General features: G+C 35.7%; 1 protein-coding gene across 2 annotated transcripts in view; it reads right to left on the bottom strand.

The window, feature by feature from the left end:
* Window positions 1-23,911, bottom strand: part of GAS2 (growth arrest specific 2) — a 121,994-nt gene that overhangs the window by 91,987 nt on the left and 6,096 nt on the right. For both annotated transcript variants that reach the window (XM_032881222.1, XM_032881221.1), the window contains exons 2-3: window positions 21,435-21,599; window positions 10,611-10,732 (exon numbers count right to left, since the gene is read on the bottom strand). In XM_032881222.1, the coding sequence (XP_032737113.1) occupies window positions 10,611-10,732; window positions 21,435-21,579 (267 nt within the window). In that variant the 5' untranslated portion in view covers window positions 21,580-21,599. The remainder of the gene's footprint in view (window positions 1-10,610; window positions 10,733-21,434; window positions 21,600-23,911) is intronic.

Genomic DNA, 23,911 nt, shown 5'->3' with positions numbered 1-23,911 from the left:
ACATGTTATACTCCATGATCATTTTCATCTCCTTTTTCAGTTATCCCTTAGTTAATAAAGTAACATATTTTTGGAAAGCCAGTAGCAGCATTTACTGCTCATTGTTCCTACACACTGGAATTCTCTGATTCCCTCCTGCAGTTTTATAGAAACTGTATTTTTTCCTTTGTTGTTAAAGAGTGTTTTGGTAGATGGCTAATTAGGGGCTCTGAGAAGAAACAATGGTTCTTATATTCCCATTTCACTCACCAACTATTTTATTGGACAAAAGGGGCAGTTATTGAGGAAAAGATGCAAAGAAAACACCCTCTACAGTGATTTCATCTTTACAGCTCCTTCAGTAATTGAAAGACAGAACCCTTAATTATTGTAGTAAAACCTCATTTCGAGTCAAAGGTATCTCTTGAGAACTTATTCCATGAAAAGGCCTACAATTATCCTTTTTCTTAATTATCCATGATGAACAAATTCATAGAACCACTAGTTATCACTCATCCAGTTTTTATTTTATTGGAGCCATGGTAAACACTATAAACAGATCTTGAAAAATAATCCTCAAAAGGAATGAAACATTTGGATATTAATATGCTTATTTTTGTCACCATTTTTACCTTTAGATAACACTCTGAACTCAAGTAATAACATATCATGTGACTATATAATTACATTTGCAATTAACTAAATGACCAACCTCCAGAATTCTCTTACTAATTTAGACCTCCATGGTTTATTACTTTGCCAATATCTTGTCAGCACTTCAAATGTCCTCAGATTCTTTTTCTTTCCCTGAACCATCCCCAAATTCCATTTTCCCTATTACCTAAAAGTCAGCTTTGTTCTTTACGTTTCCGAACATCAAAGACTTTTGAGTTAAGAAAAACCAGCACTGAGAGAAAAATTTCAAACTTGGTGAGAATAAGTCTTCATGATTCTTAATCAAGAATTGCTAAAATTCACTAACAATAGCATTCTGGATCTGCAAGTAAATATCTACATTGGGCCATTCATTCATTCATTCATTCATCCAAAAACATATCTACTGAGCACCTGTACCCCTGATTTTAGGATAGACCTATATACAAATAAAACATTAACCATGTTCTCGAAGATCTTAGCTTCTAGTCAAGGGATAAAAGCAAGCAAACTAAGTATAACAAAATGGTTCAGGTGCTCGGATGGATGGAGAAACCATAAATATGGAGGCAAGTACTACCTACATGGTATAATCACTGAAAACTTCTCTACTCTTCCAAGATCCCTCATCCTTTTCCTGAGAAAATGATCTCTCTTTCTCATTTTATTCAGTCTAAGAACATGGCAGTCAAGGTGAGGCCATGACCTGGCCAGAGAGTCGGCTGTTAATCACACTAATCAGATTCCCTCTTGCTAAAATCTGAAACTTGAGAGAAATGATAAATGGATTTAATAGCTTCATGTTAATGAGCACCACACATACTAGGTATTACTCAGTGCTTATGTAGATTAAATCTGGCCTTCGTAACAACTGATAAGTTAGGTACTATCATTAGCTACATGTTACAAATGAGGAAATTAAGGCACAGAGAAATTAAGTAATTTTCCCAAGCTAATTAACAATTTAGTCATTATTTAAACCCAGGAAGTACAGCTGTTGAGTCCACATGATTAACCACTCTGCTTTGCTAAGCTCTCTAAAGGTGTTCAAACGATTCATTCTGACAGTTGTACTCTGAAGGGATTCCCCAGGTATCTGTGTTTTATAACCTTGGGATTTGGTATAAATTCTTGGTCTTCCAAAGCTGTTGTTTTTTTTTTTAAATTTCTTTAGCATCAGAGAGTAAAGTTCAGGCATTGGGCATTAGAAAACTATGAGATATTTGGAATTGGTGTTGAGGCTGATACTGGAACAAAACCAAAATGGGAAACTAACATTCTTTTTTTGGAGAATAAGCTGTTTTTGTGGGCTTTTAAGCTTACACTATTTTGGCATCCTTTTTATGAAAATGAATACAAGATTATGAATATAAAATTAGATAAGGAACTAGGCACAACAAATAAATAAATAAATGAAATAAATAAAAGATGAGAAACACTAGAACCATTAAAAGTGCACAAAACGAACATAATATTTTAGTTAATCAACCACCTGACAGATCACTATTTTGCTTTTCTATATAGATTTTGGCTCTATACTTTCTGACTGCCTCTTCATAAAGAATAACTTAGAAATATTTTCGTAGGGAGAATAGAAAGATAACCCAATCTTTCTTTTAGCATGATTAAGCCAAACAAATCTTTTTAATAGTTTAGGATATTCTCTCTCAGCCTTTTAGCTCATCATTAATAAATACCATGAATTTTGAAATCTACAAAAATTCTTTTACATTAATTAGAGAAATCGATCAAGTTTCTTTTACATGTGAGCTTTTGGATGCAGAAGAATGTTCCACAGAATCATTGTGATATAAAGAATTCAAATAACATGATTTGCATTTGGTATTGGCTCCTGTCCTTTGCTTAATTCCTGTCCCCCGATCAGTTTCTGTTTCCAAATGAGAAGAGCTAAATTCTTATCTTGGGGGGCAGGGCAGAGATATGAAGAGGGGAGGAGAGGCTGGGACTCCCTCTCAGGAAGTAGGGAAGGTACATAGTAGATTCCACTACCCCTGGTATTCTCCTGGACCAGACTAAGAAAGGAGTATCAATTAACCTGAACATTCCTGGAACCATTGCTCTGTCCTTAAAATCTCAGCTAGCCATAGTCAGAGCTGATGATCTCCACCTGGTACCAAAATATTGCAGCCTAGATCAGGGGATTTAGATCCATCTAACAGCATAACTCCTAGCCAAGCCAGGAATTCCCGGCTGACTGGTAACACTGTCTCTACACATGTTTAAAATCTTGAGCATCACTAAGTATATTATGGCCGGGTTTTTCTCTATTTGTGTAATAGACTTTAAGGGTGTTGGTTTGAGGAGAGCAGGATGTAATTTTAGATTTGGCAGAATTAACGTACTTTAATTGTACTAACTAGAATTCAGTGTGTTAACACGGATAGCTACAGATGATCCTGTTAATAGTCTGCTAGATTTGTTAACACAAACGTAGATGCAAAGCTAGTGCACACTAAATGCCACTAAAAGGCCAGAAACCACTTGGTAAAATATAGAGGAAAGAATTAAAACTTGGAAAAGAAATGTTGCATGCAATTGATAATGTGCACTTCACCTAAGCCTACTTTTTACAGAGTCCCTCGGCAGGGCCCAAAGAGGCTCTATTTTTTTTTTTTTTAACTAAGATATGGAGAACAGTTTGGTTAGGAATGTTCCAGAATTTCCTAATGTGACTTTTCACTCCAGAAAGAGGATGCTGGTGACAGGAGTTTTCTCTTGTTAATGTGAATGAGGATTCTCAGGGTGGCGGGAATGCGTGGTGACCCTTAACGTTCATAGGCAAGGTGGACATGGTTGCCAGAATCAAAGTAGGCTAATCTAATCTCTTAGAATAATCGGCCCCACAGGAGATCTGACTATGGTTTATTAATAGCTATAAATTGAAAGGCAACGTCCTAAGTTCTTGATTTGTATACTATAAACAGCCACAGCAACAAAAGGAGAGGAAAATCTTTCTGATCACCCTGTTCTTAGACTACAGCCGATTTATAGATCCAGGGCTCACTGAATGAAAGGGGTATAGATCTCAAACTTTTCCTGTAAAGCTTCCTTCTAATCTTTAAAGGGACCTAAATAGTTTGCTATGCATTAGGGAGAGGGAAGTGCCTTATGGAGATTGAGTGACAGATGGAGTTTTGACCTAAGCCTAAATTATACTATAACTATTGTGCCTTTGTACATATAGAAGTTATTTTTATATTTTTCCCTGAATGAGTAATTGGTAAGGGTAATATCAGCAACTGTCGTAACTTTTATTCCCGAACATATGAGATAAAATATCATAACTCAGAAAAAATCAGAGGTTCATGCTATCGTCAATGACCTCAACATTGCAAAGAAAGTGATTTCTATCACATCTCCATTCAGTTCAAGCCAATGTAGAAGATGGATAAGATGTGGGCAACAGCAGGGAAATTATAATGAAGTAACAGTTTCAGTCAGAGTTTCTGTTCCAGATGTGGTGTTTCCACTGAAGAGTAAGTATAGAAAATATCCTAAGGGTGCTTGTATGGCTCAGTAGGTTAAGCGCCCGACTCCTGATTTAGGCTTAGGTCATGATCTCAGGACTGAGATCAAGCCCCATGCCAAGCTCCATGCTCAGCGTTTAGTCTACTTGAGATCCTCTTCCTCCCCCTGCCCTTCCCCCTCCCCCTGCGTATGCACGCTGCATGCTTTCTCTCGCTCTCAAAATACATACATCAGACCTTGGGAAAAAAAGGATAAAGGAAAATATCCTACCACTTAACATGCATCTATTGGTCTGAAAAATGCAGTTTTCTTGATCCTAATAAATAGAAAATTCCAGAAGTTGTTTGCATATACTTGACAAAAATAACCCAAGTGTGTTACTATCCTGTACATCAGCTCAGGCTCTGCGACATAACCTAGAGGAACATGTCAACATCACACAACATACTTTTCTGTTAGATCATGGTATTTTGCTGACTTGATATTACAGAGCAGGAAAAGTGGGCACACCAGACAGCTTCATAACAGACATGCACTCCAGAGGGTAGAAGATAAATCACCCAGGATGGAGGTTTTGCTAACTAAATGAGGTTTGTGGGTCCAGTAGTAGGAACCCTGTAGGAGCACTGCCTTCATTGTAAAGGACACCATGCAATTGTTCCTAGCTTGCTATTGTCTGATGGAGATTGAATCTCCATCTTAGGACATGAGGGACCGTGGAACTTGAAATGTTCATTACGAAATTAGAACCAGATGATCAAATTTGCCACATTTTCAGTTGTGCCTAGCAATACACTATCATCTATGGAGCTATTCTCTCACATTTGGCACTAGTTCAATTAGGCCTTAAGATCCAGGTAAATTCCATAAGTCCATCATTCACTCCCTATTATGCTTACTTTTTAATCCTGCTGCTTCTGTGCTCCTTAGCACACACATACAGCAACCCAGTCAAGCCCCATCTCAAGTCTCCTATGACTAGTTGATTATGGGTAGAGACAAAAAAGTCAAGCTCCTTTTCATATCATTCTATATGATACATCAACATTTATTGCTATGTATTAAAACCCTACTTAGGCATAACTTTGTAAGATGGACAGAAGAAAAACACTCCCCATGAGGAAAAAAAAAAAAAAAAACTCAGCAAGATATTTCATTGTTTCTGACTAAAAGAGGAAAGATTTTCCCAGTGGTCAAGAACTTAGAGAAATGGTGATAGGGGAATTAATTTTATACTGGGAAATACCTTACTTTTATATATTTAAAACTTGAAGATATCTGTATTTTTTAAATCTTGAAGGATTGGACTTTATTACTAACTTTTCTTTTTTTTTTTCTTTTCCTCTCAGTCCCAGACAGCAAAATAACCCATAAAAAATCATTTATTTCCACATCATTACACCTGTATTCTCTCCATTTATTATGACTCACTCTGTTGGCTTAGTCCTAACATTATATTTGCATTTAAAAACCATGAATTTCTTAAGGAATACACAATTATTTTGGTTGCATAGCCAGATACAGATGACTCTAATCACAGTTGAGATTTTCTTTTCAAGAAAAACCTTTTATCCCTTCTACCACACTTTCTTGTTCTGTCAGAGGTATCAGCAGTAAACACAGATTTCTGGATTTCTCTGAAATCAATCTTGATAAGATGTTCTCTAGCCAAAATGTGCTATTGATTTTTGAGGGGAAAAACTCTAATCTCTATGTTTTATTTAATTCCTGGATGGTAAAATATCCTGAAGTAGCATTATCTTGCAGCTCAGAGAACTAGATATTCTTGATGGGCAAATGTCCTATGGACATTCTATCTGACTAGGGTGTTCTTTCCCCAAACAAGGACTGGATTCTACATTTAGATGGTGAATGTTCAGTTCCTTCCTTAGAGCATAATGTAGCATTCTACTAGGTAACAGAACTTCTTTTTTGGCTTTTCCCTTCATGTGCTTCAAAACTGATCTAACCACCCAGGGCTCTTTGAACTCAAAGGAAGCTCTGAACCCAGGGAAACTGATGTCTGGGGCAGGGACTCTCAAGATAAATGAGACAAACAGAAAGGAATGTTAGGAGAAAAATAGAGTTGAACCCTTTGAATGTCATGCACCACGTTGATGCCCCCATCCTTGAGAGTATCTCGTACACAAATCAGCAAGTCATGACTGGTGGAAAAAGAAGAGAATAAATATACAATAACAAGGGGTTCATAGAGTTGAATTCTGTCTGGACCAGGAAGTGAAAGGTCATACATCAATGTAACAATTATTCTGTCTTGATTAGAGATGCCAACATTGAGTCAGGTGACTAAAGGTCAAAAAGCATAAAATCTGACCTTGGATTTATCACTTATTTTGGTTTTCCCATCCCAATACGATATTGGAAAGATTAGTTTGGGTTAGCTTTTTGCCTGTTAAGGTCCTGAGCTCCAGGAATATTAACATTTGTAGTTAGAGTGAATTGATCATATTATGGGACATTTAAACTAATCAAAATCAGATTATACATTAAACTGCTATACAACAGGCTCAAAAGTATATACCTAACCATTGCCTAATTCCTTGAAAATTCTGCATTGTTTCATGTAAAGTGAGAAAATACAAAGGCTAGGATTAACTACTAATAGCTAAAAATGTAGGGAGTCTATTTCTATTATCTGTTGAAACCTAGAAAGAAAAAAATCATAGGATATCATCTATTTTCATTCACAGCATTTTATCAAGCCATAATAGGATATGACTCATGGATTTATAACTAAAATATTAAATACGTAAACTGTCTAATGTCTTTATTAAATACACTTGCAAGTATTAGGAGTGTTTAAGTCACTCTTAACATGGACATACTTCACACATACCAGGCATAACTTCCTTGCTCAAATGTGTTTACACAGCTGTAAATTCTCCAAATTAAAGATCAATCAGGAAGAGTAAAAATATTGCTGTGAGAATAAGTGGGTGAAATTTAAGTGCTAGGAGAAAATTTCAAAGGGCTTCCTGTGATATGACTTTAGGTGGGATCAAGTTTGTGGTTGATTTTCTTTTTTTTTTTTTTTTTAAAGATTTGATTTATTTATTTGACAGAGGAATAGAGAGCACAAGTAGGCAGAGCGGCACGTAGAGGGAGAAGGAGAAGCAGATTCTCCGCCTAGCAGGGAGCCGGGTTGTTGGCCTCAATCCCAAGACGCCAGGATCATGACCCAAGCCGAAGGCAGCCGCCAAACCAACTGAGCCACCCAGGCACCCCGTAGTTGATTTTCTTAATAGTAATTCTGTTTTAACATCTCCCTAACTGTAACAGTTTCTCTAATTCATCGAAGGTATTGACCAAGTTATCTGTCTCTACCACTACTGTTCCTAGATTTTAAAATGCCCAGCTGGACAATAATTACCTATGCGCGTGAGCACACACACACACACACACACACACACATACTACTGTAGCCTACAGGTTATTTATACACAATTTGAAATCCTCCTTTTTTTCTATTGGAAATGTTCAATGTACACCTAACTATCTGGGTTTTAGCAAATTTATTCTTGTTTAAAAGTTCAATTTAATAATAGCAAAATGTGCAATTTCGTATAACGTCTATTCCTGCTTTAGGCAAAAGATGGATTGAAAATAAAATTATATTTGACTTATGAAAATGCTTGTGTCAAACCTGAATGGATTGACAAAATTATATTTATGACCCATAATAGCTGTGAAGTATTAGCCATTTGGCTTCTCATCTATTGAAAAATTTATCATAAAATGTAAAAAAGAAAAACTAGCCTTCTTTGAATTTTTTTCATATAGTAAGACACATGCTATTTTGATTTAAGCTGCATATTGTTGGAAGTAAGTTGTGAAATATATAATTCTGCCAAGGACACAGAAGGTAATTCAGTCAAGAGTAATTGTATCAACTTCTAACTCAGATTAAATTTGATTTTTTGAGCACTGAAAGTGAGGTCATAAAGAGTATTTTTAAACCTACACTTGTTCAATTATCACAGTTGAGTTTTTATACTAAAATATATTTATCATAATCAGAATAAATTTAAACTTTATATTTAATTAAACAAATGGCTTAGGGTCAAGGAAGTATTTTGAGTTTAATAAAACTTTGCTGCATTTTTACTCACTTTGAAAGGAAAGCTTAATTTGTTTCTTTTTATGTTTTATAGTTTTATTATAAAAATGATATAATTTGAAATGAATGTTTCAAAGGAAAAACAGCTATCAAAATCTTGATCTATAACTATTGTCAATATTACATATTATCATACGGAGATTTAGGGCAAAGTTTCAACCTATTTGTATATATCATGTCAATTATGAACATTTGCAAAGTACTTAAATTTTTCTTCTAGTTTCTTCTAGCAAATCAAAAATTCTCATCGGGAGCTCTTAAATCTTTCACATTGGGAAGGGAAATAATATTTATCTAGAGTCTTTTATGCCATGCTTTCTGGAAAGTATATATGCATAATCATTACTCCTACTTTATGGGCACGGAAACAAAGGATAGATGTGTCTAATTAGTAAATTACACAACTGGAACCCAAGCAAAATGTGCTCAAGACACCCAAGCCTTCGAATTACAGGCTAATGCTTTGGGGGGTTGGCTTGCTCTTGACAGTTTTAGGATTACAATTCTATTTGGGGATCTCAGCTTCTGGGTGTGGGGGGGGGGGTTGTTTGTTTGCTTGTTTTTAGGATTTGATTTATTTATGTGACAGAGAGAGAGTGAACACAAACAGGGGGAGGAGCAAGCAGAGGGAGAGGGAGGAGCAGACTTCCTGCTGAGCAGAGAGCCTGACATGGGGCTCCATCCCATGACCCTGGGATCACGACCTGAGACAAAGGAAGATGCTTAACTGACTGAGCCACCCTGGTGCTCCTCAGCCTCTGTTTTATCAAGCAAAAGCTTACAAAACAAAACCAGAAAACCTTACACTAGCCTTTGTAGAGTTGTTTATTCTCTGTTACTATGAAGGATTTAAGACCTTAACACTGAGGCAATGGTCTCTATTTTCTTTTTTAAGATTTTATTTATTTATTTGACAGACAGAGATCACAAGTAGGCAGAGAGGCAGGCAGAGAGAGAGGAGGAAGCAGGCTTCCCACTAAGCAGAGAGCCCAATGTGGGTCTAGATCCCAGGACCCTGGGATCATGACCTGAGCCAAAGGCAAAGGCTTTAACCCACTGAGCCCACCCAGGCACCCCAATGGCCACTATTCTTAACAATAAGCAAATCAAATGGAAGTTTTAGGACCAATGCAAATTAACATAAAGCTCTCCAAAGAATCTGGGCCCAGAAATTTTATCCCTTTACGAATCATTTCACAGTGAACCTTCTATGTAAATTGTCCTCCTCTTTGGTGTTATTTTCTCCTTGGTAAGTTGAAGTAGAGGCCAGTTTCTTTCTTTCTATTTTTTTTCCTAGATTTTTAAAATTTATTTATTTGCCAGAGAGGAAGAGAGAACACAAGCAGTGGGAGCACCAGGTTTTCACTCTTTTTTTTTTTCTTTACTCTTTTTTTACTCATTAACTCAGTTCATTGATTTCAATTTTCTTGTTCGTTTCATTTAAAGCTGTTTTCAACATTATTTTAACCTGATTTTTTTCTTACCTTTTTCCTTCTCTATCAAAAATTAGGAAAAGTGTCAACTATCTCTTTCCTTCAAAAAGTATCAAGCACCATACTCTCATTATGTGCTTATAATAATCATGAAATAATATATGGACTACTTGCGTGGCTCAGTCAGTTAAGGATCCACACTTGATTCCGACTCAGGTCATGATCTCAGGGTCCTGGGACTGAGCCCCAGGTTGGTCTCTGAACTCAGTGGGGAGTCTGGTTGAGATTCTCTCCCTCCCTCTCTGTCTGTCACTGGCCCCTTCCAGCCCAGAGCGCATGAGCACAGCACATGCTCTCTCTATCTCTCTTTCTTTCCTCTCAAATAAATAAATTTTCAAAAAGAAAGGAAAAAAGAATATATGCAGAAAAGAAATCTGAGCACTCAGGGAAAAAAACTGTCCAAAGGACTTAGTTCAATGCTACAACTTATTTAAAACAAAAAAATTATACACTCTAGACACTTTATTCTAATAATCTGCCACAATGATCTATTTGGAAACAAAGATTGATTTAGTAAACCATTCTTGGCCAGATTTTTTTTTTCATCCCCTGATGACGTAAATATTTCTGTGCTAAATTTGTAATCAATACATCAGACTAAACCAGTTTATACACAGTCCTTGTTTTGTATCAATACCATCAATTTCCATAACCTTCTAGTTAATTAGACTTACTGAAAGGATTATGTAATTTACGTAGAGTACAAATAATATGTTGTCTAATTAAAATGCACCCTCTGTGTTTTGTTAACAGACATATTAATATGCCCATTGACAACAAAAATACTAAAATTAAACTCCGTTCATTTCATAAATGAAATCCACTCCCTGAATGATTTTTGCCTGGGGATCTTTTACCTTTGGAGGCTTGTTAACATCCATGCCCTCTCTGAATTTCTCCTGAACGGTTTCTGCAAGTTGACAGAGCAAGGCACCATTATCCAATTTTTCCATAAAAGTTTCTGCTGTAATCTCCTTCCCTGCAGTAATAAAGAGAAGCATTATAGATACACAATCATTCCCCAGTGCAAATGTGACATACATGCCAGCATATTTGACACAGTTTTTATCACCAAAATTTCTATTCCAGTTGAGTTACAAATATCTGGGATGGGAACTCAAGGAAAAGAATGGTTTCTTTGGAATTTTATGTTTTCCTTTGGCAGCAAGAATCTCAACATTTTATATTTTCATAACATACTTTCAACTGCATTAAAGTTTTATTTCATGGTAAAAGTGGCAAAGTGATATCCTACGTGAGAGTCCCACCACTTGGCAATCAAGAGGAATAAAAACCAACCAGTCAATGAAACCCAAACAGCTTTGTCAATGATTGTACAATTTGACCCTCTGATATTCATTTAGTTCTCATCCTCAATAGCCCGTTCAGTTACTCTGGGAAGCAAGGCAAAGACAAAAGCAGAACAGACATTCTGTGTTTTGCTTATGTCTTTGGTTATAAGACACCAAAGCTCTCTTCTCTTTAATTTGAAATAGAGGAAGGTACATCAAAATTCAGCCACCATTGGCAACTGTACTAGCATGGCCAATGCATAAATCGCACTTCTAAGTTCTATCGAGTGTGTTTCCCTGATTAAGATATTACAGGTAAAACCAATACAAGGGATAAACTCTGAAAGAAAGTCTACCTCTCTCACCACCCATCTTCTTACTACCATCTTTGAACTACAGATTATCAGTTTCATCTCTGCTCTTCTCTCTTCTCCAAACCACTCAGCTTCTACTACTGCTCATTTGAACATTAGTCACAGTTGTCTATCCCTGACATTTAACCAGTTAAAGGTTGTCTTCTTTCTTATATTCTCCCAAAACATATTTTGTTCTTTTTTCCCTTTAATTTTGTAATTAATTTTGTAATTTTTATTGTGACGTAATTCACCTGCCTTACAATTCACCCATTTGAAGTGTATAATTCAGTGGCTTTCAGTACAGAGTTGTGCAGTCATCACCACAAACAATCTGGACATTTTTATCACCTCCAAAAGAAACCCTCTACTCTATACCTGTCACTCCTGATTCCTTTTTTTCCCTCAGCCTTATAAACCAACTAATTTTTTTCTTATATGCTTCTTAAATTCATTTCCCCCAAAGCTCTCTCCTTTTCCTAGTACTCTAATTTTCTAAGTTTTGGCATATTTTATTTTCCTGGCTTAATTTCCTATAACATATTAGTCACAAGTCCTGTAGATTCATGATTCTTTCTGTTTCTGGTACCATAATCTTAATAAAAATTTTCATGATTTGATACCTAAACCTCTAACAACAAAAACAACGGCTCTTCACTGTACCCTCAACTTCTCTCTCCAATACACATCATATTCATGGCTAAAATTATGACTGCTAAACACCAGCCTCATTGGGTCATTATTCTTCCTCATTGTATAGTCCCTAGTCTTCTCTGCCACCCAAAATATGAAATATAACCACTTGAACGTATCAAAAGACTGACCCTTATGCTTCTAATTCACCTTTCTAATTTAACATCCTTATAGTCCCCCCTGATTCTTGGTCAGCACCCTGGCTTCAGAGTCCTCCAGCAAGACTTCCCAATCCTACTGCCGTGCCTTTCTTCCTGGCATGGCCCCTGCCTACTATGTCCTCCTCCCTTATACCTACCTGACCAAGTTCTCTCTTTCCTTTAATCAGAAATCCAGAAAGAGATTTTCCTAGTGGATACTGATCTCTTTTCTATGTGGTCGCACCCAAGGGCATCACTCATTTTGGCAACTTATCAAACCTCTTCTATTGCTAGTAATATGTTTTGTGTAAAGTTTTGTCTTCCTCAAACCTCTTGGGACATATTGTGTCTGTATGTCTGTGTGTGTATCTGTGTGTTCCTACAGATTTAAGTATGTTGTTATCTTGGTAGGCACCTAGAAAATGTGTTCAGTGAGCATATAAAGTTACAAATGAAGAAATAAACTACTGGAAAACTTTGAGAAAATGTTGGGTACTATTTTTGGAAAAAGTAGTTAAGTTCAAGCAAAAAGAAAAAGTTTTAGACAGAGAATCTCATGGGATTAGCTTTTATCTTAAGAAAAAAATGCATGCAGCTCAAACCCATGAACATTCAAATATAATCCAACTGGAAAACAGATAAACTATTGGCTTAAAGTTCAACTTACAATACGTAATATATTTGGATTTCAAGAAATATCTGTTTGAAAAATTTTTTTGACCGTTTTGAGGGAAGGGCAGGTAAAGAAGGAAAGAAAATTACCTTTTTAAAAATGTTCTTTTTCCCCCACAGGATACTTTGCATTTGAGCCCCCCCAGTTAAGATAATGACTTCTGCAGGTGGTAAAACATAGTAGCTCTAACTACTCACCACAGAGGTAGCCTGTACGAAACTGCTATTATTTTTAAATTGTACACAGCTCAACTTAATTCAGGAATGAAAGTAATATTTTCAGGATACAAAAAGTCAGCACAACAAAATTTGTATTATGCATTCACCATATTGGCCTGCATTCCCTAGTAAGAAAGTTATTTTGGAAATAAGTATGAAAAGTAATTAGAAATATTTTCAAAATTACCAATTAGATTTCAAGGTAAAGAAGGTAGATTTTACTCCAAATTGCTGAATGATTCCTTTATAAATTACTTACAAGATTCTCTATATTTGAAAAAGGCCTTAGGTATTTGTATTCCGTAATGTTCCATGGCAATTTAAAGATTCTATTTATAATGTTAAATGACAAGATGATTACAATGAATTTAAAAGAACTTGTAAAGTATAAAAAGAAAAATGCCTTTCATTAAAAAGTTATTAGCAATTTACCAAAAGGAATGATTTTTGCTTCTTGCATTATACCTGACAATTTTTATTTATTCTGATTTTTATGACTACTTGAAGAATTCACATTAAATGTCTGTATCTAATGAAACATATATTAGGAGTTAGCTTTCAATTCTGTATATTTTATAGCTCCAAAAGGTGGATTTTTTTGCTAAAACAGACAGTGTTACATAATAGTTGAAACATACTGCCTCAAATGAAGGGAAAATGCAAGATGGAGAAGTTTTTTTAATCTTCATATGTAACATATTTTCCATCCAAAGAATCATAAAATTATTTTAAACATACTTTATAATTGTAAGAGGTCAATATAATTTTTATATAGATTATATATTACCTCATTCTTATTACATTAATATTACCAAAATAATTTTAAAAATCATTATATAAAGTTAGCTCAATTTAACCATGACAAGTCCATTAGAGCAAGTTATATGAAGCACTAATTACAATTTCTTGAGTAAACATTATAAAAAGCTAAATATCTCTGTTAGGCAAAACCAGATCTTCTTTAATCAGAATTGTGTAGCTCTTTTGACACATTAGATTATAACCACTAGATGCAGTAGGATTCTAGAATCGTAGGACCACTTCTTCCCTAGCTCTGTCCTTCCATGTTATTGGTATATTTCAGAAAACATAGGGCAATGACTAGATACAATTAAGTAATCTTGGAGTACAAACTGACCCACACTGGAATGTAAAGATTATTAACTTGAAGGTTTATCTAAAATAGCCTAGTCTAGGGGTGCTGGGGTGGCTCAGTTGGTTGAGCCTCTGACTCTTGATCTCGGCATAGGTCTTGATCTCAGGGTCGTGAGTTCAAGTCCATGCTGGGTTCCATGCTGGGCATGGAGCCTACTTAAAAAAAAAACAAAAATAGCCCAGTCTAGTAGTAATATCTTTACTTCTTGAGTTCATAATCGTGGCCTTTCATCTTCATATCACCAATTTAGTCACGACTGGCAGCTTGCCAATAGACAAAGATCAGGGAATTTGGTTAAAGATTGTGGTTAGTCACTTTCTCATAAAATGCTGGGGCCCAATCATATGAAACAAAGATCTGCCTGAAATTTTTTGTCAAGTAACTAAATCAGCACACATGCTTATAGACATCAGTACATTCCTCCCAGAAGTATGCACTTGCCATAATTTCCATAATGATTAAGTAGCAATCAGTAATGTTTTAGACTGCATCCACCTGGAAAAAGAATCCTTCTTATCTTCTACTTCGCTGAGAAAGAAAGTTTTCCTCCCAGTACGTTAGCAGTACTAAACACAGGTTCCTAAAGGTACAGTAACATCTAATAATGCTGTTTAACATTCGAGGTTTAACTGTATGCCAGGCGCTTTATATGTATCCATGTTTTTAATCTCCTCACCAATCTGTGAAGGGGGTGCCATTATGGTACCCATTTTACAGATGATGAAACCGAGGTATTAGATTAAGTAATTTGTTTAAAATTACTCAGTAAATCTGGATCTTTAACCCATGATATCTCGGTTTAGAGCCTAATGCTCTTAGCCTCTATGCTTGGCTACTTAAAACAAATACTTGCTAAATGCACCAATGACTATTTTCTATAATAAAGCAGTCTCCCTAATTCTGTGCTCTTTTTCTTTGTAGAACTCCAATGAAACCTTTCTGAAACAATAACAAAAACCACTTGGGGATAAAGATACTGTTGCTAAAGACTGAAGAGCAGTCCACTGTGTACATCGGAGAATGGCTGAGGAAGTCATTCCGGATGCTCTGATGAAAGTCCTGATTCCCTGCAGAAGAAAACTGATGCATATTATCTCTTAAGCTGATGTAGACAGGACCCAACTCTACTGCAGACTCAAGTGCCCTTCTCTATCCCAGTATATTTCTCTAATTGGAGAACTCAAAGCAACTCATCTGCTGTCTTAATTTAAGATTATTCAGGGTTTTGAAGATAGGGAGATAGGAAATGATTCATTATATCCAGAAGCCCTAGATCAGTACCTGCTCTCCCCTGATTCAAAGTATCTATCTGGCATTAATGTCAAGAAAAGACAAAGCTGTTTCTGTTGGAAGAGTTGGGTTAAAAAAAAAAAAAAAAAGTGAGGCATTATCATCTCTGAAAGGTGTTAATTTGTGAACATAAATTTGATGCTTTAATCTTTTGAACTAGCATAAAATACCACCTTTCCTAAGGAATTTTTATTGTCTATATCTATATTGCCTATATTGAGAATTCGGTTGGCTAAGGATCTGGTAAATGGCTTTAGGAAAAAGAAGGAAGAAAAGTTGTTCTGAACTTATTAGAAAGCAGTTGCATTTGACAGCAGCAACTCCAATAAATAGGTGCTTAACTGGTTAATGTTGAAATATGATTGATTTTAAAAAAACAGAAATTTTTGAAATACTATTTATCGATTATATTAAGCATATCACAAATGGATTTTCCTTTCTGTGCATATGGGAAAGTCAGACAAAGGGTAAATCACCATAGTATCAATTACCATGATGCATTTCTAAATTTAAATGAAATCAATTGAACATTAAGTAATTTGTAATATATTTTATGATTTACTCAAAGTCCATATATCCAAATACATATATCCTTACATTCTAAATATCTATAATCTTTAAAAACAATGTCAATTTCTTTGATGCTTAGTAACTAAAATCTTTTCTCAAAAATATATTGCCATATGTTTCACATAGTGTTATTTAGCAAATACTAATTGAAAATAAAGGTAGACCATTATTTTCAAATGATTAAAGAAACAACAGGTGAAATAAACAATTTGAGATCATTTACATTAGTATATTCATTTCAAAGTTAAGTCAACAACAATCTTCAATACTCCATCAGTAACCATGAAGTTCATAATGTGCCTCATGATGGACTATATAATCTGGGACTGTTAATTTAAAAACATGCTATTTTTTCAAAATAACAATTAAATGTCTCCCAAGACTTATTTGTGTAATTATTTGATACTCAAACATGTCCTAAGGGCACAGTTAAATAATAAATGGGCAATAGCAACTTCATGAACAAAAATAACAAAACAGAAGACTGAAAATAAAGTGGAAATGTATACATTTAATGTAGCAGGGGACAATGGCCAGAGAAATGTTTCATAGGTAACAATAAAGGGGTCTTTGGGATTCATTTGTTGTCTTTTCTGAAAGTTGGTCATAAAATGCACCATGGTGCTAGCCACCGGAAAACGTACTTGGACTACGAAGACTATTTTCAACAAGATTAGTAAATATCTCCAAGGATATGTGAGTAGACAGTAAACATTATGTGATGATCTTCTCATGATTCAAGTTGGTATGATATTTCATAAACAAATCCCAACTACCATAACTATTTATTCATCTTAACTAGTTAATTTATTGCAACATAGCTGGAATTTAATATTGTAATACACAAATTTTAATTTAAAAATTTGCCATTGTTGCCTTAATTCTATGCCTAAGAATGTAAAGTGGTGTTTATTATTGTTACTGATTAAGTAAGTATATAGCACCTGAAAATTATGTATTATACCTCCATATATGGCATGAATGTGAATATTGGTCTATGAACTAATGAAATAATTTCTTCTCTATCAAACATGTTTATCTATCAAAAAAATCTGAATACACATTGAGTGTTCCTTAAGAAACTACATCTTCCAGTTGACATTTTATGTATAGGACCAGAAATACATGAATTTAGAAAACCATTAATACTCCTTTTAAAAGATATAAAAGGGAAAAAGTTATATTCCAATCAAGTATTACTAAAAAGAGACAGAAAGCCATTCCACAAGTAGATCCACATCATTACCTAATTAAAAGCTTTAATTTAGTATATAAATTTCTACTATCCAAAAAATGCAGATACTTTACATGGAGACAGTATCAACATTGAAACTATTTTCAAAACATCTCTAACTTTCAAGTAGAGACTTGAAAGAGAGCTACACAATGTACATTTGCAAATATGTGAAGTGATAAAATGGTCAATAATAAATAATTTTAAAATCTACTTTCATGGTTCCATGAAAATGGTTCCATTTCTAAATTATGTGAATAAAATAAAATAAAAATATCTCCTAATATAACCATACATTTTTTTCCTCCCTTCCTTATTTTCACAATTCTAGTACATAGCGTATTTTCTTAACTCCATATGTTTTACCACTTTAAAATCATCTCAAGTTATTGGTCTACTTACTAAGTTACCATGAGGATATTCACTTGAAAGGTATTATCTATCTACTTTTATGAATTTAAGTCAATGCAAGGTTGTACTTGACTGCATCTTGAAGATTCCTTTTCTGAGAAAAATTCACAAGCCATTAGTTGCCTTTTTGTCACCAACTACCAGCATCAAAAAAAAATTATTCTTCTTACTCTTTAAAAGAAAGAGTATTCATGTATGTAAATTACTTGCTCCTTGTTTATGCATATTGATGATCTCAAACTGGGTCTGAAGAGATGGATTTCTTGGAAACCTAAACTTTTGGAACTGGAAAGGACATTAGAGATCATCCACTCCAAGGCCTTCATTTTATGGTTGAGGACACAGAGCCCAAAAAAGATAGCTGAGTGACTCTGGGCAAATTTCCTACTGAGTGGCAAAGCCAGAATCAGAAGCCAGGTCTCCTGACACCCAGTTAGGAGCCAGGTCTCCTGGATTTTGGTCCAAGGATCTTTCCATTACACACACACACTGACTCTCTATTCTTTGAGGATGTCGTGGGCTGCTTACCCTGATCAAACTGCTCTGTAAATGATCACATTCACCAACTGAAATGCCTTTGATGACAAGCCATGGGACATTGGAACATGCCTACACAATCAGGGTATACTCTAATCACAATCTTTCCCACAATCTCAAAGGCTCCTCCTTGATCATACAATAAATTATAAAGCTCCTTAACACTGTCTTCAAAGCATTATGCAACCAGCCCCCAAACATCACATGAAATTCTCCCCCCTCTTGATCACTGCTGTTATTGCCAGTCTTCATTCAGTTCCCAGGTACCAAGCTCCTTCCTATCTCAGCATATGCCATTCCTTCCACTTGGGCTCTTCTCCCATGCTTTGTCCAGCTAGCTATTAATTATTCTTCAGTTCTCAATTAAATATAAGATTTTTTAAAAGGGATCCCCCACCCCAAGCCGTGTGATGTTTTAATCCATTCCTACTTCCTTCTTTTTACATTCTTATTGCAACCTATATCTTTTAGAGTTTAAAACAAGTCCAGTTAGGGGCACCTGAGTGGCTCAGTTGTTAAGCATCTGCCTTCAGCTCAGGTCATGATCCCAGGGCCCTGGGATCGAGCCTCACATCGGGCTCCCTGCTCAGTGTGGAGCCTGCTTGTCTCTCTCCCACTCCCTCTGCTTGTATTCCTTTTCTCACTGTGTCTCTACCAAATAAATAAATAAAATCTTAAAAAAATAAAATAAAAAAACAAGTCTAATTAATGAATTATTTATTCACTTCCTTATTTAAAATGTTTCTTTGTCAATCTATTCCAAGCCCTATAAGAACTGGTACTCTATTCCCAATCACTATTTTACTCTCCAGTACTTAGAGGATTGTGTCTGAAACACAGTTAATCGAAATAGTTAGTACTTACCAGCTAGTTGATTATAATGTGCTAGATCTTGTTCTAGAGCTGGGGATCTCATTCAAATTTCAAACAATGAGGTTGTTATTAGTATTATACTTGTTTTACGGATTACAACACTGAGGCACATTGCATTAAGACACTTGCCTAGTATAAGAGGGGGGTAACGGTGGAACTGAGATTTGAATTCAAGTGTTCTGATTCCAGAGTCCATTTTTTAAACTAATATATTACGCTGCAGCATGCTCAAACGTTTGTTGAATATACAAACTTACCCGCACAATCAAATTAACAATATCACTGAACTCTGTAAATGGAATAACAATGGAATAACAATGAAGAACTGTATAGTATTTACAATATGCCCAGCACTGAGATACACCTAATGTAATCACTTAATCCCACAGCAACCCTACAAAGGAGACACCAACATTATTACCACTTTACCAAAAAGGAGACTGAGGCACAGACAGGTCAAGTAACTTGCCCAAGGTCATATTGCTAGTAAGTGGCAGATCTAGGTTCAAACACAGCAGGCAGTCTAGTTCATGTCCGTGTTTGTAACTCCCACTCTATGCTTCTGTACTTGCGGTAGCCCACAGTTGAAGACAGCTCAAAGCTCATAATAAATTACTCGCATACATAACAAACATTAGTGAAACCTCGAGAGACAAAAAAATAAAAAAGGAAATAAAAAAGGAGAGGAAGAGGAAAAAAAAAAATCCATCTGCCTAGACAAATTTGACTCCCTGTATGTGATGAAGATAAAACCTCCTCCTTTGTACAGATGTCTTCCTAAGAGGGGTAGCCCCTTCCTTCTAGTGGATATAGTGCCACAGCATAGCGCAGGGTCTTCCCGGGAATGTCTTCTGCATTTCTGTCCTTACCCTGTGGCAGGAACCCTGCACAGCCATAGGCAGTAGCTTCGGCTATACTACACAGAGTCGTCAAAATGGTGTACACACTGAGGAAAAAGGAGACATCTACCCTCATGATGAAGGCTTAAAAAAATGTAACGGGGGCACCTGGGTGGCTCAGTGGGTTAAGCTTCTGCCTTTGGCTCAGATCATGATCTCAGGGTTCTGGGATTGAGCCCCGCATCTGGCTCCCCGCTCAGCAGGGAGCCTATTTCCCCCTCTCTCTCTGCCTACTTGTGATCTCTTTCTCTCTGTCAAATAAATAAATAAAATCTTTAAAAAAAAAAAAAAATGTAGTGACCATGCAAAACCCCAGAGCTGTGATGAGCAAAAGGAACATCTTGCTGAAATGTGCCAAAATCTTGCCAAACCTTGTTAAAAACCTTGCTAGGACTTTAGATAAACAGGGTGCTCCTCACTAAGCTCCTTAGTTCCATCAGCTAGAAAGTGGGGAGAAAAAGAAATATTTGCCTTGAAGGAGTTTTTAAATAAGAAAATAATGTTAGTGAAATCCCTTCTGCAAATAATAAAGCACCATATAAATTCTATGTTTACTCAATATTCAAATCTTCTATTCTTATATGCCCATAAGGGTCCTTCCCTCAGGTTTTCATCCTGTTCTCTGGGAAAATCTACTAATGAAAACAGCACTGCTCTAGATGACGACTCTTTAAATGCATGACTCCATTTTGCACAGGGTTAAAATTATATCCTATGAATATGCTGGCACTATAGAAATGGGAAAAAAAGAAAGAAAGAAAGAAAAAGAGTCAGCCTTAATATGAGGTAGCATGTTTCTCAGAGACAACTTTTGGAAGAGTACTTAAAAACAAAAGTGAAATGAGAAGAAAAATTTCAGTTCAAGGTTGGGTGACTCCTGTTAGGTCATTTAGACAGAGGATAGATGTTTTTGTTCTCAAGCGTGGGCATTCAGCAGTTTCAGAAGGTGTGCTACGAAAGTAGGGCAAAGAAATCTAGTTTTAGAAGTCTGATTTCACAGGCTGTGGCCTGTGTACAATGTCGAAAGAACAGGCCAAAGTGGTCAGCTGCATGAAAGAGAAATCCAAGATCAATCAGATCAGCTTCTAGATGAAACAAGCGATCTGGCCACATATTTCCACCTTTCAGTGCATGACACTGGAATTGCTAAGCACAGTTCATGCGAGAGATATTGAGAAATTCCTTTAAATTTTCCACATTCTTCAGGTTTCCCAGACGTAAAATCCAAATAATGACATCTTTCTTCCCAAGTTGCTGTCACATGCCTAGGTGAAGGACACGACACGAGGGGGAAAAAATACCCTGTTATCTTTGCTCCCCAAATGAGATCTTATAACCTTACCTAATAGATTGGTTAACCACAAGGCCAGATCTTCTTTCATCGGTAGCAAATTAGCTTCATGTCTGCTGGCCAGCCACTGGCTATACTGATGCATATCAGATAGGCCGGGTCCACTGCGCACTTTTGGGCTCAGAGCAGTGCACATTATTTATGCACTCGTAAAACCTGTTTTGGAAACAAAAGAGCAGTTGCTTTTTAGATGTCTCTTGTTAAAATCTTCCTGCCAATGACATAGGAAGGAACCAGGTCCATGGGTGTTTTGATGACAGGTCAGGTTATTAATTATTAAACCCCACGAGACATTGTTTGCTTTTTCTGTACTGGGCCTATCCCTTTTGACCAACCACCTGGTAGGAAACAGCAGCAATCTGAGGTCAAATAGAAAAATCAAACACTAAGCGCTAAGCTCATGTAAAACATCACACTGGAAAAGAGCTTCTAAGGCAAGAAATTCCACTTATTCAAAAGTAACAAAAAGGGCTTGATTAAAATTTTAGTATCCAAATTGTAAACTCCCAACATTTGGGTTAATGGCTGAACCATAGATTTCCACAGAATTTTTAGTACTGAGTACAAGCAATGATATAATTTGCACGATTTACTGTGAACCTAGGGTCACTACTTTTTTTTTTTTTTTAAGATTTTACTGATTTATTTGACAGAATAATAGAGAGCACAAGTAGGCAGAGCTGTAGGCAGAGGAAGAGGGAGAAGCAGATTTACCACCTGATTCGGGGTGGGATCCCAGGACCCTGGGATTATGACCTGAGCAGAAGGCAGAGGCTTAACTGACTGAGCCACCCAGGTGCCCCTACTCTTTTTTTTTTATTATTATTATTTTTTAAAATTTTTTTAAATTTTTTAAATTTCTTTTCAGTGTTCCAGAATTCATTGTTTATGCACCACACCCAGGGCTCCATGCAATACGTGCCCTCCATAATACCCACCACCAGGCTCACCCAAACTCCCATCCCACGCCCCTCCAAAACCCTCAGATTGTTTTTCAGAGGCACCCCTACTCTTAAAACTATTACCTGGAAGATTAAGCGGAGCACTTGGTTCTTTGCATATGGGTAAGCTATCATGGACTCATAGTTTAGAGAACTGGTGAGGAGACAGGAAAGGAAATGCTTTTTCAAAGAATACCTGCTACACTTTCCTCATCTTAGAATTAATGAAAAAACAAACAACTACAACAACCAAAATAAAATAAAATAAAATAAAAAACAAGAGAGGGTAAGTGACAACCAAGATCATATATACTAGATCATGACAGAGTCAGGCTTGAACCTGGGACTTCATACTCTAAGACCATTATTCTTTCCAGAATGATATATTTTACAAAACAGATTCATTAACCCGACCACCTTATAGATGGCACAGTCCCCTGCGTGGGTTATAGAAAGGATGTTTGAATATATACTTGGTCTTGAATGTAGCACTTTGCATGCATCATTTATCGGACCTAAGACTACAGGAGTAATATCATATCAGTAATATCATCAGTTTAACAATGTGTAGGGCTGTATTCTGTGTACAAATAGTGCATATGAAATAACCAAATATAGTATGACTAATGAAAATGAAAATATTTGCACCTGGCAAGGAGTACAATAGATATAATGGGGCTTTCAGCTGTATTTCAAGATTTATGGTATTTTAAACTTACCAACATAAATTGTATATAATTCTGTCAGTTTTATCTTTATGTAATATTTGTTTCTACTTATTATACTCTAATTCTCTTAGCATAGGTTAATTTTTTGCCTTTTAAGTCTGCTTCTGGAAAAAAAAATAAGACAACATTGGTGTTCAGAAAATTGCAAGATGTGATGGTTTCCCAAACATTTTGGTGTAATATTAGAAAAGACTGATAACATGAGTCAATACCTAAAAAGTGTCATAAATGTATAATCTTAAGACATAGGCAATTTCATTTCCAAAGCAATTATGCTTTCGGATAACTTTCTGAAAAAAAAGTCATTAATTATCTTTGAAAACATTTTTTATAAATCTGTATATATCTAATTATCTAAAGTGAACCAGTGCAAAAGTGAAAGATTTTTAGTACATTTTGTCATAGGTTACTAAATCATCATTACAGAATGTCATCATTGCCTATTTTTTTTGCAGTCAATCATCATATTTTTCATATAATGTCCTGAAGCTTTGTCCAAACCCTGTGATTAAATATCAGAAATCTAAAAATTTTTGCTCCAGTTCTTTTAAAAATAGGTCCAGTCCCAGGAAAACAAGACATCTCCCTGTGGCTGTTTAGGATTCCTATAGGCTAGCTAGCCTCAGAAACAAACATTTAAGTAATAATACATTTAAGCACATGATTCATACATTTAAATAACTAATTGAAATCTTAAAAGGGTTACCTCGAAAATGCTTTTCTTCTCAAGACACAATCTCTCCCACTACTTTCCTGAAAGTGAGATATGGTAGTTCAGTAACTTTACCTACATCCTATT

Source organism: Lontra canadensis, unplaced genomic scaffold (genome assembly GCF_010015895.1).
Source record: "Lontra canadensis isolate GAN:19392208 unplaced genomic scaffold, GSC_riverotter_1.0 scaffold74, whole genome shotgun sequence".
Taxonomy (NCBI): Eukaryota; Metazoa; Chordata; class Mammalia; order Carnivora; family Mustelidae; genus Lontra; species Lontra canadensis.
Note: the sequence above shows the minus strand (reverse complement) of the source record. Positions and strands in the feature narration are given on the sequence as shown.